General features: G+C 36.4%; 3 protein-coding genes and 1 pseudogene across 6 annotated transcripts; 2 read left to right on the top strand and 2 right to left on the bottom strand.

Moving 5' to 3' along the window:
* Nucleotides 1–1,129: 1,129 nt before the first annotated feature.
* On the bottom strand, nucleotides 1,130–15,156 carry LOC143304814 (uncharacterized). Of its 3 annotated transcripts, XM_076627298.1 has the most exons (6): nucleotides 15,030–15,156; nucleotides 2,260–2,379; nucleotides 1,841–1,886; nucleotides 1,677–1,765; nucleotides 1,354–1,443; nucleotides 1,130–1,252 (listed from the first exon to the last, which is right to left on the bottom strand). In XM_076627298.1, exons 1-5 carry the CDS (start codon nucleotides 15,100–15,102, stop codon nucleotides 1,403–1,405), a joined length of 369 nt encoding a protein of 122 aa, XP_076483413.1. In that variant the 5' UTR covers nucleotides 15,103–15,156; the 3' UTR covers nucleotides 1,130–1,252; nucleotides 1,354–1,402. The 3 variants fall into 3 exon arrangements, with proteins under 3 accessions (XP_076483413.1, XP_076483412.1, XP_076483411.1); XM_076627297.1 differs by lacking the exon at nucleotides 1,130–1,252 and having other exon boundaries at nucleotides 1,437–1,575; XM_076627296.1 differs by lacking the exons at nucleotides 1,130–1,252; nucleotides 1,354–1,443 and having other exon boundaries at nucleotides 1,576–1,765.
* On the bottom strand, nucleotides 3,080–8,511 carry LOC117158202 (uncharacterized). The gene is made up of 6 exons (XM_076627295.1): nucleotides 8,379–8,511; nucleotides 8,225–8,296; nucleotides 4,181–8,146; nucleotides 3,921–4,003; nucleotides 3,545–3,643; nucleotides 3,080–3,434 (listed from the first exon to the last, which is right to left on the bottom strand). Exons 2-3 carry the CDS (start codon nucleotides 8,270–8,272, stop codon nucleotides 7,733–7,735), a joined length of 462 nt encoding a protein of 153 aa, XP_076483410.1. The 5' UTR covers nucleotides 8,273–8,296; nucleotides 8,379–8,511; the 3' UTR covers nucleotides 3,080–3,434; nucleotides 3,545–3,643; nucleotides 3,921–4,003; nucleotides 4,181–7,732.
* Nucleotides 3,323–6,217, top strand: LOC143304810 (uncharacterized; annotated as a pseudogene). Its single transcript, XR_013061442.1, has 2 exons — nucleotides 3,323–3,461; nucleotides 4,151–6,217. The product of XR_013061442.1 is annotated as an uncharacterized LOC143304810 (transcript).
* LOC143304811 (uncharacterized) lies at nucleotides 12,562–18,654 on the top strand. The gene is made up of 2 exons (XM_076627294.1): nucleotides 12,562–18,460; nucleotides 18,536–18,654. The coding sequence occupies exon 1, from the start codon at nucleotides 12,562–12,564 to the stop codon at nucleotides 13,681–13,683; it is 1,122 nt and encodes a 373-aa protein (XP_076483409.1). The 3' UTR covers nucleotides 13,684–18,460; nucleotides 18,536–18,654.
* The last annotated feature ends 1,745 nt before the right edge of the window (nucleotides 18,655–20,399 follow it).

A 20,399-nucleotide genomic window follows, 5' to 3' on the forward strand; every position in this document is an offset into this window, starting at 1 on the left:
CATTAGCAAAGGAAACTTGGAGGAAATACCTTGGCGATATACAATCAGAAAATTAAAGGAAATATTTATGGAAAAAACCTTAACCATCACCATTTGCACTGGGGAAGTAATTACTCCACCTGTGGAAGCGCGGAACAACATAATACGAGAAAAACATGAATCAAGCGTAGCAGGACACAAAGGAATTACAAAAACTTATCAAAGAATACGACAACATTACTATTGGGAAAATATGAAAAAGGAAATTCAAGGTTACGTAAGAACATGTAAGGAATGTGAATTGAAGAAACTCACAAGAATAAAAGCAAAACAACCAATGGTACTTACAGACACACCAGGTAAAGCGTTCGATAAGATTAGTATGGATATTGTAGGTCCATTACCAAAAACTCAAAAGGGAAATGAATATATATTAACCATCCAAGATTTATTAACAAAATACTCAATCGGGATTCCACTAGGAGGAATCTCTTCAGCCGAGATAGCGGACGCTTTTGTAAAGCGATTTATTTGTCGTTTCGGATCACCGAGAGCTATTCTCACTGATCAAGGAACGAACTTTACATCCTCACTAATGAAGAAAGTAGCAAAGAGATTCCGCATCAAACAATATACCACGACGGCATATCATCCACAAAGTAACGGTTCAATCGAAAGATCTCACCACGTACTGATTGAATATCTCAAATTATACATTGAAAATTCCAGAAATTGGGACGAATGGGTAGAATTAGCTATGTTTTCCTATAATACCTCTGTACACGAAGGAACGAAATTCTCCCCGCACGAATTAGTTTTTGGACATCTAGCCAGAGAACCTACTGGTGAAGTAATGATCGAAGAGAACATGGAACCAACATACGCAGAATATCTCGAAGACCTGTTCGATAAAATTAACACCGTACAACGAATGGCAAGAGAAAATTTGATAAAATCCAAACTAAGATCAAAGGAATATTACGACCGACGAATAAACCCCCAGGATTTTAAAACAGGAGACTCGATATATCTATTAAAAGAACCTAGTAAGGAAAATTCTCCCATCAATATATTAGACGACACAAAGTGCTAGAAATCTTGCAGAACAAAACGTCAAGATTGAAGTAAAAGGGATTCCGCGAACGGTGCACTTAAACAAGCTAAAACTAGCGCATAACCGAAATAAGCAATGAATAAAGTGATTTCAGTGAGCAACGTAGTGCAGTAGTGTATGTTGTAATGCTGTTCGTCGAATAATACAGATATCGAACACCTAAAAGAAAAAAAGGAAAATTATTATATGTGCTCCAATTATTGCTTAAATATAAAACGTGTTAACTCAATGAATAATTAACTAGTGAAAGTGAAAGTTACCTTGTGAACAAGTGATCAACATACAAGGAAGTGTAAGTGCAAGTATAGGTTATGGATCGTTGTTCGCTGAACATAATGTATGACAGCTACCTAAAATAAGTGAATAAATTAGTCTCAATTGTCTCAGTGCAAAATACAAGGTTACTAAGTGTTATAACTATATTGTGGATAAATCAAAAGGAAGTGTGACACTGTTCGTCGAATAATACAGATAGCGAAAACCTAAAAGGAAAAAAGAAAATTATCAGGTGTACTCCAATTATTGTTTGAATATACAACGTGTTGATTCAATAAATAATTAAAAGAATGGAAGTGAAAGTTACCTTGTGAACAAGTGATCATCATACAAGAAGGTTTACGTGCAAAATAGGTTATGGCTCCCTGTTTGCGGAACACCATGTACAACAGCCAACTGAAAAATAAATGAACAAATTAACTTCAACTGCCTTAATGCAAGATACAACAGTACTAAATGTCATAACAATACTATGGAAGCATGCCACTGTTCGTCGAACAACACAGATAGCGGAAACCTGAAAAGGAAAAGAAGTTTATTACGAGTGCTCCGATTAATGTTTGAATGTGAAACGTGTTAGTTCAACGAATGACTAAAACAGTGAAAGTGCAACTTACCTCGTGAACAATTAATCACCATACAAGGAAGTGTACATGCATGAATGTCGCAGATTAACAAAAAGAAATAAAATAGCTGATAAGTGTAGAAAGTGGTTAGAAAATAATTAAGATAGGTTAATTGAAAGTAAAAGAATATCTTATTATGTATTAATCTACGTAGTATTGTTATAATATTATATCTAACATGTAGAAGCGGATTTTGTAATGCACAATAGCGGTCACACACACAATGCATTATACACATATTAAACTGAATAAACTAAAGAATACCTTTATGGCCACAGATATAAGACGATTGAAGACAACCGTAGTAAGTATCCAAGGCATATTGAAGAATCAGATGATGTGGGAATGATCTAGGTAAGTGATGCAGCATCGAAAGAGTAGAATCTGAAGAATTACAGACAATGTTAATCTAACAAGTAGATTTTAATCACTAATAAGGGAACTAACTCATATCATACACAAAATAATAGCAAATAGCAAGTACATGCAATAATAAATTAATAGGGAAAATAAGAAAGGTTAATAAACACAGGAATAGATTAGAAATTAATCAAGATAGACTAACTAAATATTAACAACATGACTGAACTCAGTGCAAAAGAATAAAGTTACGCTACACAAAATATCTGGTAACACAATACACAAAAAAAAAGCATTAACTAAGTTAAACAAGACTTATATAAATGCGAGTCACGTATAATCAAAACAATGACTATCGAAATTCGAAAACAACACAATCAATGCTATCGCATTAAGGTAGCACACGGTATTGACACACACAATATCATGAAACACAAAACAATATTACAGAAACACTACAAAATAAATTATAATGATTAACAAATTAGCTATTTCAACAACACGCTACTGTTGACATTAAACAAACGATACACGCAACCGACCATGTTGAAAATTCGTCGCGCGCACCCCACACATACGCACCTCAACACAAATAATAGCCAATACAATGTAATACAGCATTATAATAGCAATGCTAGGTACTGAACAAAAAATAATAAAAAAAAAGGGAAAGAAAAAGAGGGAGAGAGATAAGGAAAATATATATAATAAATAACAACTAACATAACCATAACATATTATATATTATACCACATACAGGGATACAGTATTTGTACAAAGGGATAGGTCCGAACAAAACTTATAAAAATTATAAAATATATATATATTAACTGTTTTCGTATGTATGTACAGAACAGGTGGCGAGTTCATCAACCCTAACATAGAGGACTCAGACGGGCCCGTACCCGCATTCGATCTGGAAGCGACGGAGGATGTTCAGTCTTGCCTCTGTGTTCGGTTGATACGTTCTGTCTACCATTTAGATAACGGTCATCTTTGTCAAGACTGTTTCGATAACTTAGATCCAGACGACCAGGACCTATGTGACGACCCACCCACTCATTTCATATGCGGAGTACCTGCAAGAACACGAATATCATACTGTCGTATGTGTGATATAAACCTAGCGGACCTACAACCCGCTATATCATGCCTCCAATGCATGATCGTTTACACTAATCTAACTCACCTTGAAAGAAACTTTTTAGTTCAAGGAATAGCAATCCGCGCCGTAGAACTATAAAGTACTTGTATGCTACGCACAAGACCAAATACTGATGCTATCCACCTGTAAACAAACAACATTTATAATTATGCATATAATTTTCACTTATGTTTACCAATATATATATACACGCATGTTGTAAAGTAGGCGATATCTATGACACCCACTTCCATTGATAATGCAAGTGACTCGTAAAATAAGTCGTCATATTTACCATTACACGCACATATATATATATATATATATTCAAAGACAAGCTATAATTGTAATATCTATTCCTATTGATAATATATACTTATATATTTATAACGATAAAACAAATCTCATCTATATTACTTACCAATTCGTATGCATATATGTATATAATTATAACCCAGGTAGCATTCATGATATTTATTTTCACTGATAACAAGTACATAAAACCTAAAATAAAACAAGGTTTTAACAAAAAAAAAGAGAAAAAAAAACATATAAATATAAATTTTTTTTTTATATATTAATAATAATAAAAGGTTATTCTTATTTCTAATAAACTCGAGAGTAAGAAACAATTTAATAAATTGTTAATAGGAAGATGAATCGCCTGGTCATCGTACTTACCCTCATCAAAATAGCATACGGCCTGGTAGGATATGACTGCAATGGCAACCACCTCAACGTTACCACTATCTCTCTAAACTCCATCGGGGACTGCAGCATACAGCCTACGATGACTGAAACCCAAGATATTTATATACAACTACTGCAACTCTCAGAATTTGAATTTACCAGCGTAAGGCAATGCAAGGTGCAAATAACTCGAATTATATATTACTGTGGCATGCACTCCCACACGTCGGCGGTGCATAGTGGATTCGCCGAATACCTCCATGAAACAACCGCCCAACAATGTGCAAGGATGCACCAAGACGGCACGTTTTCACTCGGACCACAAAACCTTATAGTTGGCCTAAAAGATAATGCAACAGAAACAAGGTCGCTTGTCCTAGCCGGCAAGTTAACAGACGACGGCAGCTGCCAGGGAACACAGTATGTAGAACCATACGGGAGCTGGGAAAAGGTCGTCGTACAAGCCACAGTAAGGATAAGTTTAAAATCAGCAGTTGTGCCAGTACGGATCGAGGCGAACAAAATTCTACTGAAATCAGGAACGGTATGTACCTTTAGCGAAGGAAACTGTCTAGACGCTGAAGACGGATACACTTATTGGCAACCACAACTACCCTCACCATGCAAATTTGATCAGTACGATGTGCTATATGAAGGAATTGCTACAAAGATCCAGGAAATAAAAACCAACAGGGAATCAGCACAACCAGTTTACGCACTAACAACGCAAGAAGTAACATTTGCACTGACTAAAACCGGAGAACAGCCACTGTGTGGATATACCCTACTATCCACTGAACACCCCAAATTGTTCCTGTTAGAAACAACAAGAGAAAATACGTTTATCTCCAAAAGCAAGACAGCAGTCGAAAACTTGGACATATTCGCATACGTCAACTCAAAATTCATTTACGTAGAGAAACATATTAAACGACAAATGACAACATTGTACCATGATATATTGACACAAAGATGTACCACGCAGAAGAAACTAATAGAGAACGCTTTAAGCTTGGCAAACTTAACGCCCGACGAATTTGCATACACCATAACCAAAACCCAGGACACATGGCTCTGATCGCAGGAGAAGCGGTCCATATAGTCAAATACATTCCGGTACAAGTAAAAGTACGACATACAACAAAATGCTACTCGGAGCTACCCGTTTGGCAAGGGAATGGCACCACACAAACTCCGCCCGGACGTGCGCCAAACGTGGCGATATTCAGCACCATCGTCGTTGACCATGAGCGGAATATATACCCAAGAGGACCTGGACGCACTACGGGACCACGTCGTGTTCCCGGCAGAAAAAACTGCAGTCTTAAACACATTGGCCAGAGGAGCGACAGGAAAAACAATCGTCCCTGGAACAGTAAACATCCTGGGAATGATGGACGATAACACCGGTAGTCACTCAACAACCAACGACATCTACATCCGCCTTGAGCGAACTCAGTGACACCATCAGTCAAATTTCCTTTGGAAATTTGAACTTCAAGGGCGGGGGTGTCACGTCCCGCGCTCCGCACGCGCCGTAACAAGAACAAGAAAACTATTCTATACAAAACGCGCGAATAAGGATTTGAATGCACGAACGAACACACGGCGCTACGAAACTAAAGGAAGGATTAACAAAACGGGGGCGACTAATAAATGCAACCAGTATAAAATAAAATAAATAAAACCAGCTAACGGATTGAACGAGTTACGAACCAAACAAATAAACCGGGAAATAAGAATAACTACAAAAGAGGAAATAATTGAAACGCCAGAAATACATGTATATATAAATATATTTTAATCAATCAATTTGGAGAGTTACATATAAGTATAAACATATATGCTAGACATGTAATAAACTAGTAAATATTAGAGTTAGTGCTTATAATACTATGCAACAAATACAATATTATCAATTTATGAAATATAAGTATATACAAAGTTAAAAACTAATAGTCTAACGAATACATAAAACATACAATATTGTATTATTAAAGAAATAAAAGTTACATTGTCAGAAACATATATATATGTGTGCGCATTCTATCAAACAGATATATACTTAAAACTAGCCTACGTTCTGGTAAAGAATTATAAAATAAGAACTACATTACGAAACATGCATGTCTATATATAAATATATAAATTATATTCTAAACTAAACTACTATTAATGTATGCTCTTTCTACATTATTGATTCAAATCGATAATCTAAGATACATACTTAAAACTAGCCTACGTTCCGGTAAAGAGTTATAAAATAAGAACTACGCTACGAAACATGCATGTCTCTATACAAACCTATAAAAATCTATATTCTAAGCTACTACTAATCTATGTGCATTCTACAATCTAAGATACATACTTAAAACTAGCCGGTAAAGCATTATAAAATAAGAACTACATTAAGAAACATGCATGTTTCTACATAAACATATAAATAATCTATTTTCTAAACTAAACCTACTATAGAACACACAACGCAACACTTGGGACTAAGCGACAACCTGTCGATAGCCCAAACGCTCAAAACGATTAACAGCGCAACGACTTGAGGAATTGGGTACAGAAATTCTACCATCAAACACAAATATGTAAACACACATTAAACGCACAATAATCTAGAAACAAAACCTTCAATACTATGTTGTCACAATACAAGATACATATGTATATATGAAATCAAATGATTGACACATAACCTCAAATACACAACACTATATCACTAAAGAATCTAAATGAAAATCACTTTGCCAGAAATATATACATATATACGTGTGCGTGTGCGTATTCTATCTTATTAAAAGAAGTTAATATAAAATAAATAATTAACATTTCATTTCGTATGCACACTACACGGGCGAGAGAAATATACATATAAATACGTATATATATATATACATATATATGTGTGAGTACATATGTTTTATAATACTATATAAAATAAACTACTCAAAACAATAAATAACGCAATCGAAGAATTACAAAACATTAGCCATATTGAAGTGACACACAACATAAACATATATATATATATATATATATACGTATATTCACACGAGCTATACTATTGTCACTTTAAAACAATATTAATAAATAAATGTTCTAATTGCGGTAGAATAAGGGAAAACGAGTGACAGACGAAAAATTACTTCGATATCAAACAAAACTAAAGACCCGTCACTAAAACTTTACTGATGACATTTATCAGCAGCCATGTTGGATTTACACGCGTCATGGCGACAGGAATATTAGGGATTAATGGAAGTCAGGCGCGAGAAACAAATCATGAAAACACATTGTTAACACTTTTCTTAAATAAATTCTATGCGCAACTACAAATGTAAAAATATATATATATAATTAATTAAAAAGGGGGGAAATATAAAATTAAATAAATAACAAACATAAAATAGATAACCTAACACTATCACATTTAAAATGTATATATATATATATATATTGAACACAAAACAAAATACATCTAAAAAATAATAATAATAAGGAACATCAAACAGCGAACCAACGAAATTGAAGCAGCTACACTAAATCAAAATCGTAGCAAGGAGCTCCAGAACAAAGTTCGCTGAACTCACGCATACACCAATAACGCACAACAGGGGAAATTCCCTTTCTCCCAGAAGCATGGTGACGAAGATGTGCCTCCAAAACCTCTCCGGGAATTTCATTTGCAAAACGAACTTTCACACAACGATCGGTATCAACGATTTCAACCAGAGGGGGTTCCCACTCCAATACGACGGTCTCTGCATCGAAGAAACTCTCGTCGAAAGTAACCAAATCGTCAAAGCTCAATTTCGACACGGCCTCGGCACCAATGTTCAATAGTTCCTCCAACCACTCTGATACTTGTGGTTTATCACAGGGCCGCATGCGTTTGATGGGTCTTCCCGAGTCGCCCATGGGTTCTTCGGAATCCCTCTTTCGCTTGCGCTGAAAACAACACAGTATATTTTAAATAAAACGAAACAGGACGAATCAAGCGGACTAAAAACAATACTAAATACGTACCAGAGAAGTCTGGATAGGAACCTCTGATGGAAATGACTCCGCAAACATTGTTCGAACGTCGATCACCGAAGCCTAGGGAAATAACAAAAAAAAAAAAAAGGAAAAACAATCAAAATCACAAAAACAACCATAATATGCAAACATCCAAACTTACGCAAAACAACTCGAAGGAGGAGGTCCTTGTTATGGGAGAGCAGCGGAATTGTGCGTGTTGCCCGAGCAAACATTGAAATGATAATGATGCTGCAGCCACCAGCCCTTCCACGCGCCGAAGAAACACCGGTAATTCCCACGGTACAGCACGTGGAAGTCTCTCGCGGAAAGGACTAGATCAGCATGGAATGCTTCAAATCTCCTAGACGCTAGCTCAGCAGAAACACAGGACCGATAAAAACTAAGTCGAAATACGGAATTTACATTTTGTCACGTACGATTCCAAGAAACCCAAACTGCAACATCCCGATTCCCACGGAAGCGTACCCCCAGCGGACCACCACCCCGTGGGGGATGGCATTATAAATAAGCGTAGCAACATAGCGCAGCGCTCATTATTATAGTGTTCATTATTCTTTGTTCATTATTATAGTGTCCATTCTTCTTATAATTTGCGTTCGTTCATTTTTTATAGTGTTCATTATTCTTTGCTCATTAGTTTGTTCATAATTCTTGTGATCGTTTGTTATTACGGCTCATTATTATTTTGTTACTACGTTCATTATTGCGCTCATCACTGCGTTTAGAAATTTTGTATAGTATTTTGCGTTTCGGGGTCTTTAGTTTTCCGGTAAAGAAAAGAGAGTCGCGATTAAGTAAAAGAAAATTTTATCTTCGAAGTCCTCATTTCATCGCTTAGACACAAACGCGCATTGTAATTGCGGTATTAATCCAGCTAAGTAAATTGCTCAGTCTGTATTAAAATAGATAAATAAAGTAAGAGTTGATAGTAAACTATATTCGAGTTCAAATAATAAACCCAACAAAAACTTCGACGACCACCGGAGCGGCTGAGGTAATGGCACCAGACAGCACCTACTCCTCAAGGTAAGAAAATTAATTTTGAAAATTTCCTTCTTCTCTGATAATCTCGTTGCCCTCGAGAATTGAATCAGAACTTCCTATCATTGATCTCGTTTTATTTTCGTGAACGGTTTTGAAGATAGAATCATTGTTTAAATTTTAAACAAAGGTGTTGTCCGCTGTGTCGGCTTGTGCGAACAGTGTTTTCAGCTACTGAAACATCCACTGATCTTCGCATTCCTCCTCCCATTGTTGGTAAAATATTACCCGTCTTTGGGCAAGGCTTGCGAAATCACACAAGTCCCGCACAGAAAGGACTATTTAATACATCGTCGGGGTCAATCGAAAATTAAGAACAATACCGGCATTGCTATTAACCGATATTCTTGCCATCATTGCATGCGATTATAAGAGAGAAATAACAGAACAATTTCCCTTCGAGAATTTAACCAAAAGCTCGTTCGCTGTGTTGGCTTGTGCAAACGGTGTTTTCGATTATCGAAAACACCCATCGATCTTCGCATTCCTCCACCCACTGTTGGTGAAATATTATCCGTCTTTGGGCAAGGCTTGCGAAATCACACGAGTCCCACACAGAGAGGATCGTTAGAATCATCCTCGATTATTAAACTCAAAAGGCAAGAAAATCGTGGTAACAAAATACATCGTAGTAAATGAAGTGAGTTTCGGTTCTAACGGCAAACTACTACAGCGAAATTAAAAGAGAAGAAGAAGTCAAACGTAAAAGTAAATTTATATAAAACAACGAAAAAATTTCACATTCCTATCCAATCCAGCAACGCTAGAATATATATATCCAGCTAATAAAATACATATATATAATAACCTAAGCAATTCTACGTCCAAATAAAAATCCGTTCAACGAGGAAAAATATTTATTGCACCCAGCTTTAATCCTCTCCCGTGCCAGTATCCCTGCACATAGCATGTTTATTCGACCAATCGCGGGGAGACGCAATCGCAAGGAGAGACGTCAACGGGGGTCGTAAATCCCCGTTACGATTATAACAATCGACACCACGAATTGATCGATCCCCTGATTTCCGTTGAGATAATAGGGGTGATTGAGGTTGTATAACCCTGTGATTCACAGAATTATAAATTATATGTTTCCAGCACTTAGATTACACTGACGTAGAGAAATAAGTAATTAACAACTTGTCGCACGAAGCTAAGATAGACATGTGTGTTAGAGCAGGGCTCTTATAATTGGATTCAATGTATTAGTGGACGTAGCACTATGAGATATTTAGGAGAGGAAATGTATGCTCGACAATACCGAGACCGACTCTCGCGTTATGCTTAGTAGTTGACTTTTCCAACGATGTAGAAGAAGTGAAGTTGAGTGACGATGCTGTGTCGGAGGAAAGCTAAGGATGGGTGTGTCTAGCGCACGGGACCATCGGATTTGTTGGTGCCGATGTTAGTTAAGAGAGTGAGGGAAACAGGTTTCGCTGTTAATTGGTTAACCGAAGGGTCTTAACCACCCTCGAGAGAAAGTGGTTAGTGGGAGGAAGGTTGCAGCGTGCGTGAGAAAAACCAACTTTCCCTTGTCCAGCCGTGGTAGACAATAGTGTTTAGAAATTCCTCGGAACCAGATGTTTGTTTTGTTTAAAGGACCTTTGCAGGCAAGTGACTCGGGTTTATGACGGATGCTTAAGGCTATTGAGGGTACGCCGTACGGAAGAGCGGACATCTGGTGTCCGTCTGGCCCGCGGTGTGTGACCTGGGCCAGGTAGAGAGTCGCCCGGCGTAACATAGCAGGTTAGCCGAAAAGTGAAATTCGTTTACCAGTTGCATTAAGCGTCAGTTAACGCTACTCATTAAACGTAAAAGAAAATAATAAAAATAAAATATTTTGAAATAGTCCTTAGACTATTTCTGGTGGCAGCAACTACCGTATTGATTAAAAACCTAAATCGGAATTAAATACACAATAATATCATTTCAATTTATTTCCTTTCCGATTAAATTCAAAACTCAAACTCAAACTATAAAAAAAAAAAATTTTTCAGTAAAATTTAACTTTAGATTTGTTCGATTTAAACAAATAGATACGTAACAGAATAAGTTAAAATTTTTGGTGGCAGCGGTGGGATACGCTTCACGGAGGATTAAAGTTGGTTTAAACGGTTCGATTCGCTCCACAAAGAATTAAAGTTGTTACGATTATCGATAAAATAGATATCGAAGAAATAATGTCGACTAAATTAGAATCGTTGGACAAAGACATGATCTTGATGTTATCGGAAAAACTTAAAGCATGGGATGCGAATTTTCGCGACATGAGTACAACAATGAATAAATTACAAGACGATGTGCGTTCACTGAAAATAAAAAAAGAAAGCAAGACACCCGTATCATCGTCGATAATTTCCCAAGCGACAATACCGATAGAAGTTAATCCCCAATCAATTAAGTTAAAAGATGCCATAGAGACAGTACCAGTGTTCGACGGACATCGACCCTCGGTATTTCGATTTTTAAGAGCATGCGAACGCGCACAAAACATGGTTCCTAAGCATCAAGAATCTCAGTTAGTAAAATTATTAATGAATAAACTTCGCGGACACGCATTTCTCGCCATAGAAGACACAGAAATAATAAGTTTAAACGATTTCAGGAATAAATTAAAAGATATGTTCGGTCCGGGAAAAACGGTTAACGAATATAAAGGGGAATTAGCTACAATATTTCAACGACCGGGAGAAGATATGTTGGACTACGTAGATCGCGTCAAAGATCTCAGACTGGCGATAATGAACGGGGAAAGGTACGAGTACGGCACCGTATTTCAAGATAGGATAGATCGAGACACGAGGGAAGCTTTCGTTAAGGGGCTCCCAAACGAGATGTATTTACGAGTAAAGATAGCAGGATACCAATCCTTGGACGATGCGTACAGCCAAGCCGTGAAAGCAACACGAGAATTAAAACAAGTGAACAATAGAATTCGATATCAACGTCCGACACCTTCGGATAATTATAACCAAAACAACGCTCAACCACCATACAATAGTATCTATACTGTAAACAACCGCCAGGACTGGAGATTTGTACCGCCGTCGCAGAAACATCTAAACAACCCGAAAATAGAAGAAAATGTCAGGAAAGAAACAAGAGCAATAACTTAGGAAGAAAAACGCATAAATAAATACCTCGATAGAAATCTAAATCAAAAGAGAGATGCTGATCATTTCAACCAATCAACTTTTCAATGCAAACACCATTCCGTTGCTGTGATAAGGGATAATGTCACGTTAAATAATAAAAGGACGCACGGTGCCATAGACAGGATCATGAGTGAGAAATTTTCTGAGTTACCAAACAAGATAAATAATATTAGTGCCAAAGAACTTTCAGACGAAGCAGAAACTAGGAAATTGAACGACGAGACGACAGGCAATGCTTATCCACTGCCTAACATCACAGAGATATTGGACCCGCTGGGAAGTGCAAATTGCCTCTCCACGTTCGACTTGGCAAAGATACAAAAGCAAGACTCCACGAATTTCGTGAATGTTTCAACCATAATAGAAAAAGAGATAGCGAGTGCATCTCACTCAAAAACTTCTATAAAACCATCAGAAGGAAACTTTATCGAACTCAAAGCCAAATCATTAAATTGCAAGGAAGATCACACTATAGAGAATAAAAATATAGCTATCCATAAATCCAAAACAGAATCTATAAGCAAAAAGGTTTGTAATAAAAATTCAAAGAATAATTCCAAATCTACCAAAAATATTCCTAAACGTTCCTTACAAATAAATAATAATTTAATTACAATAAGCACTTCCAGTGAAACTATTCATCCTGAAAAGGTAGAGGAAAATAAAGGTGTTGTGAATAAAGTAAATAAAGAAGAAAAAGGGGTAACTAAGGAAAAGGATTCTAAACATTTTCAAGCTGAAGAAACACAAGTTCAACGAGCTCGAAGAAATCAAAAGGGAGAAAATAGGGAATCACCAGTCGAAGATATATCTAAAAACTTGAATAAATACGCTAGCCATTGGATTATAATTGGATTAAAAATACTTTATTGGTTACTACATCTAATATTTGACGTAGGTAACATAGTAGGTAGTGCTGATCTTATGATTTCCCCAGGAAAATATAGATGGTATCACACTATACTATATACAAAATATTTTTGGGTTAATATGGCTGCGGCACTTTCAAAAATTTGTATCTTGAATGCTATTAGCAAGCAATTGGGTAATTGGATCAATGTCAGTAAACCTGCGTCTTGGCGCAAAATAAAAACTAAAATGAAGGAAAGGAACGAAATTCTCCCCGCACGAATTAGTTTCGGACATCTAGCCAAAGAACCTATTGGTGAAGTAACAATCGAAGAGAACACGGAACCAACATGCGCAGAATATCTCAAAGATCTGTTCAATAAAATTAACACTGTATGACGAATGGCAAGAGAAAATTTGATAAAGTCCAAACTAAGACCAACAATCGACGAATCAACCTTCAAGATTTTAAAACAGGAGACTCGATATATCTATTAAAAGAACCTAGTAAGGAAAATTCTCCCATCAATATATTAGACGACACAAAGTGCTAGAAATCTTGCAGAACAAAACGTCAAGATTGAAGTAAAAGGGATTCCGCGAACGGTGCACTTAAACAAGCTAAAACTAGCGCATAATCGAAATAAACAATGAATAAAGTGATTTCAGTGGGCAACGTAGTGCAGTAGTGTATGTTGTAGTGCTGTTCGTCGAATAATACAGATATCGAACACCTAAAAGGAAAAAGGGAAAATTATTATATGTGTTTCAATTATTGCTTAAATATAAAACGTGTTAACTCAATGAACAATTAACTAGTGAAAGTGAAAGTTACCTTGTGAACAAGTGATCAACATACAAAAAAGTGTACGTGCAAGTATAGGTTATGGATCGTTGTTCGTGGAACATAATGTATGACAGCTACCTAAAATAAATGAATAAATTAGTCTCAATTGTCTCAGTGCAAAATACGAGGTTACTAAGTGTTATAACTATATTGTGGATAAATCAAAAGGAAGTGTGACACTGTTCGTCGAATAATACAGATAGCGAAAACCTAAAAAAGAAAAAAAGAAGGAAAATTATCATGTGTACTTCAATTATTGTTTGAATATACAACGTGTTGATTCAATAAAATTAAAAGAGTGAAAGTGAAAGTTACCTTGTGAACAAGTAATCATCATACGAGAAGGTTTACGTGCAAAATAGGTTATGGATCTCTGTTTGCGAAACACCATGTACAACAGCCAGCTGAAAAATAAATGAACCAATTAACTTCAATTGCCTTAATGCAAAATACAACAGTACTAAATGTTATAACAATACTGTGGAAGCATTGCACTGTTCATCGAACAACACAGATGGCGGAAACCTGAAAAGAAAAGAAGTTTATTACAAGTGCTCCAATTACTGTTTGAATGTGAAACGAGCTAGTTCAACGAATAACTAAAACGGTGAAAGTGCAACTTACCTCATGAACAATTAATCACCATACAAGGAAGCGTACATGCATGAATTTCGCAGACTAACAAGAAGAAATAAAATAGTTGATAAAGTATAGAAAGCGGTTAGAAAATAATCAAGATAGATTAATCGAGAGTTAGTAATAAATGTAACCGGAGTAAAGGGATATTTGGTTATGTATTAATCTACGTAGTATTGTGATGTTAATTTGTAATGCACAATAGTGGTCGCACATACAATGCATTATATATATATATTAAATTAAATAAATTAAACACCACCTTTATGACCACAGATATAAGACGATTGAAGGCAGCCGTAGTAGAAGGCAGCCGTAGTAAGTATCCAAGGCATATCAAAGAATCGGATGATGTTGCGGGAATGATCCAGGTAAGTGATGCAGCAACGAAAGAGTAGAATCTGAAGAATTACAGACAATGTTAATCTAACAAGTAGATTTTAATCACTAATAAAGAAACCAATTCATATCATACACAAAATAATAGCAAATAGCAAGTACATGCAATAATAAATTAATAGGGAAAATAAGAAAGGTTAATAAACACAGGAATAGGTTAGAAATTAATCAAGATAGACTAACTAAATATTAACAACATGACTGAACTCGGTGCAAAAGAATAAAGTTACGCTACACAAAATATCTGGTAACACAATACACAAAAAACATTAACTAAATTAAACAAGACTTATATAAATGCAAGTCACGTATAATCAAAACAATGACTATCGAAATTCGATAACAATACAATCCATGCTATCACATTAAGGTAGCACACGGTATTGACACACACAATATCATGAAACACAAAACAATATTACAAAAACACTATTTCTGGTGGCAGCAACTACCGTATCAATTAGAATTCTAAATCTTTATATTTCATACACAATAATATCATTTCAATTTATTTCCCTTCAGATAAAAATCAAAACTCAAACTATAAAAAAAAAATTTTTCCAGTAAAATTTAAACTTAAGATTTGATCGATTTAAACAAATTGATACGAAACACTAGATTTCTTCAAAATCGACGAAATCTTCGCGATTTGCGAGCTATCTTGCTTGTAGCGACGCTTAAACGGTAGTGCATTGCATTTGCACTGTGAAATGGAGTTCAACGAGCTCTTAAACGTCGAAATATCTCCAACAGGAAGGAAATGACAGTTAGTTTTCGACAAAATCGACGAAATCTTCGCGATTTGCTAGCTATCTTGCTTGTTTCGACGCTTAAACGGTAGTGCATTGCATTAGCACTGTGAAATGGAGCTCTACGAGCGCTTAAACGTCGAAATATCTCCTACGGGAAGGAATTGACGGCTAGATTTCATCAAAATCGACGAAATTTTCGCGATTTGCGAGCTATTTTGCTTGTTTCGACGCTGAAACGGTAGTGCATTGCATTAGCACTGTGAAATGGAGTTCAACGAGCGCTTAAACGTCGAAATATCTCCAACGGGAAGGAAATGACGGCTAGGTTTCATTAAAATCGACGAAATCTTCGCGATTTGCGAGCTATTTTGCTTGTTTCCACGCTTAAATGGTAGTGCATTGCATTAGCACTGTGAAATGGAGTTCAACGAGTGCTTAAACGTCGAAATATCTCCAACGGGAAGGAAATGACGGCTAGATTTCATTAAAATCGACGAAATCTTCGCGATTTGCGAGCTATTTTGTGTTACGTATCTATTTGTTTAAATCGATCAAATCTAAAGTTAAATTTTACTGAAAAATTTTTTTTTTTTTATAGTTTGAGTTTGAGTTTTGAATTTAGTCGGAAAGGAAATAAATTGAAATGATATTATTGTGTATTTAATTCCGATTTAGGTTTTTAATTAATACGGTAGTTGCTGCCACCAGAAATAGTCTAAGGACTATTTCAAAATATCTTATTTTTATTATTTTCTTTTACGTTTAATGAGTAGCGTTAACTGACGCTTAATGCAACTGGTAAACGAATTTCACTTTTCGGCTAACCTGCTATGCGCAGGGATACTAGCACGGGAGAGGATTAAAGCTGGGTACAATAAATATTTTTCCTCGTTGAACGGATTTTTATTTGAATGTAAAATGGGTTAGGTTATTATATATATATATTTGATTCGCTAGATATATATATTTTAGCGTTGCTGGATTAGATAGGAATGTGAGATTGTTCGTTGTTTTATATAAATTTATTTTTACGTTCGACTTCTTCTTCTCTTTTAATTTCGCTGTAGTAGTTTGTCGTTAGGACCAGAACTCAATTCATTTACTACGATGGATTCTGTCGCCACGATTTTCTTGCCTTTTGAGTTTAATTATCGAGGATGATTCTAACGATCCTCTCTGTGTGGGACCCGTGTGATTTCGCCAGCCTTGCCCAAAGACGGGTAATATTTTACCAACAGTGGGAGGAGGAAGGCGAAGATCGATGGGTGTTTTCGATAATTGAAAACACCGTTTGCACAAGCCAACACAGCGAACGATCTTTTGGTTAAATTCTCGAAGGGAAATTGTTCTGTTATATCTCTCTTATAATCGCATGCAAAGATGGCAAGAATATCGGTTAATAGCAATACCGGTATTGTTCTCAATTTTCGATTGACCCCGACGATATATTTATTAGTCCTTTCTGTGCGGGACTTGTGTGATTTCGCAAGCCTTGCCCAAAGACGGGTAATATTTTACCAACAATGGGAGGAGGAATGCGAAGATCAGTGGATGTTTCAGTAGCTGAAAACACCGTTCGCACAAGCCGACACAGCGGACAACACCTTTGTTTAAAATTTAAGCAATGTTTCTATCTTTAAAACCGTTCGCGAAAATAAATCGATGATGGGAGGTTTTAATTCAATTCTCGAGGACAACGAGATTACCAGAGAAGAAGAAAATTTTTAAATTTAATTTTCTTACCTTGAGGAAAAGGTCCTATCGGGTGCCATTACTCCAGCTGTTCCGGTGATCGTCGAAGTTTGTTGGGTTTATTATTTAATCTCGAATATAGTTTTCTATCAACCTTTACTTTATTAAGCTATTTCGATACAGATTGAGTGACTCGCTAACTGAATTAATACCGCAATGAGGACTTAAAATTTTCTTTTATTTAATCGCGACTCCCTTTTCTTTACCGAAAAACTAAAGACCCCGAAACGCAAAATACTTATACAAATTTCTAAACGCAGTAATGAGCGCAATAAAGAACGAAGAATAATAATGAACCGTAATAAGAATGTTCACCAGAATAATAATGAGCGAAGAATGAATACTATAATAATGAACGAACGCAAATTATAAGAAGAATGGACACTATAATAATGAACGCTGCGCTATGTTGCTACGCTTATTTATAATGCCATCCCCCACGGGGTGGTGGTCCTCTGGGGGTACGCTTCCGTGGGAATCGGGATGTTGCAGTTTGGGTTTCTTGGAATCGTACGTGACAAAATGTAAATTCCATATTTCGACTTAGTTTTTATCAGTCCTGTGTTTCTGCTGAGCTAGCGTCTAGGAGATTTTGAAGCATTCCACGCTGATCTAGTCCTTTCCGCGAGAAACTTCCACGTGCTGTACCGTGGGAATTACCGGTGTTTCTTCGGCGCGTGGAAGGGCTGGTGGCTGCAGCATCATTATCATTTCAAAGTTTGCTCGGGCAACACGCGCAACTCCGCTGCTCTCCCATAACAAGGACCTCCTTCTTTTGAGTTATTTTTGCGTAAGTTTGGATATTCCCATATTATGGTTGTTTTTGCTATTTTAATGTTTTTTCCTTTTTTTGTTGTTCCCCTAGGCTTTGGTGATCGACGTTCGGACAATGTTTGCGGAGGCATTTCCATCAGAGGTTCCTTATTATATTATTTTTAGATGTATTTTGTTTTTATGTACGAAATATATATATATATATATATATATATATTTTGTGTTGTCTATTTTAACGTTTGTTAAATATATTTAATTTTATATTTCCCCCTTTTTAATTAACTATATATATATATATATATATGTCGGAGATGAAAGGACACCGGAACCTTCGGATAGCCCCGCAACATTGCAATCTAAAGTCTACTATAACTGTAACTAAACTATTGTAGTTATTCAATCCGATTGTAATTGTTCGAGATTAGTGACGGTGAGCTTTGGCTCGAGGCGACAGTCTGTCGCCCAACGTAGCCGCGGTCAAGGGATGAACGCTTTGCCCAACAAACATATGGAATAATTCTATAGCTCTCCTTAAAAGAAATATTCGTGGCGACACGCGACAGTAAACATTCCAACGGTTTCTGTCCCGTGGCTCGCCACACGCAGACCCTATTCTTCGAGTAAGATGATTGCCAGATGTCGATGCGTCTCCGCAGTACATGTTCGGCTAGCCCGAGGGCCCGTAATAAATCTTAAGGTTTAGTTAACTAAAGTCCTTCAAACAGACAAACAGTCTTTGTCCCAACTACGGGAAGATAGGGGAGACATATTTTTTAACGAACGGCGTCTCCCACTAGCAACTTTCCCTCGAGGGCGGCTAGCATCTTTTTCTAACCACCGATATGGAGATTGACCAATTAGCAGCAACGTCAATTTCCCTTACTTCCTAAACGAAGGCTTTCCTCGACGAATCCGATGATCTCGTGTCCTTAGACACACCCCAGTATAGTTTTCCTCTGTGGAATCATCGGGACGGGACGCGCATTCTTTGACGCGCTCCCGTCGACTAAAGAGTAACGTCTTTACGCTCAGCAATTATCGTTTACGAGTCAGACTTAGATTCAGCGAGAACGCCTATCTGTCATCCCGTTGACCGCGGATTCGTTATTGAACCTGAGATCACTGTCACTAGTGTCGCGGACGTCTCACCGCCGTGATAGATTGTCAAACCTGTGTTATTCATACCTGTGTCAATAAATCGTATCTTCGTTACACCGCAACGATGGCTACCTTCAATGAAGACTCCTCAAACACCGACAACCCTATCCTCCCTGCTTCTCCGACATATATTTTTACATTTGCATTTGACAGTGTAGTCGCTCATAGAATCTATTAAAGAAAATTGTTAACAATATGCTTTCATGATTTGTTTCTCGCGCCTGTTTCCCATTAATCCCTAATATTCCTGTCGCCATGATGCGTGTAAATCCAACATGGCTGCTCATAAATGTCATCAGTAAAGTTTTAGTAACGGGTCTTTAGTTTTGTTTGATATCGAAGTAATTTTTCGTCTGTCGCTCGTTTTTCCTTATTCTACCGCAATTAGAACATTTATTTATTAATATTGTTTTAAAATGACAATAGTATAGCTCGTGTGAATATACGTATATACATATATGTTTATGTTGTGTGTCACTTCAATATGGTTAATGTTTTGTAATTCTTCGATTGCGCTATTTATTGTTTTGAGTAGTTTATTTTATAGAGTATTCGATAATATAAAACATATGTACTCACACATACATATATATATATATACGTATTTATATGTATATTTCTCTCGCCCGTGTAGTGTGCATACGAAATGAAATGTTAATTATTTATTTTATATTAATTTCTTTTAATAAGATAGAACACGCACACGCACACGTATATATGTATATATTTCTGGCAAGGTGATTTTCATTTAGATTCTTTAGTGATATAGTGGTGTGTGTTTGAGGTTATGTGTCAAT

Source organism: Bombus vancouverensis, unplaced genomic scaffold (genome assembly GCF_051014615.1).
Source record: "Bombus vancouverensis nearcticus unplaced genomic scaffold, iyBomVanc1_principal scaffold0055, whole genome shotgun sequence".
NCBI lineage: Eukaryota > Metazoa > Arthropoda > Insecta > Hymenoptera > Apidae > Bombus > Bombus vancouverensis.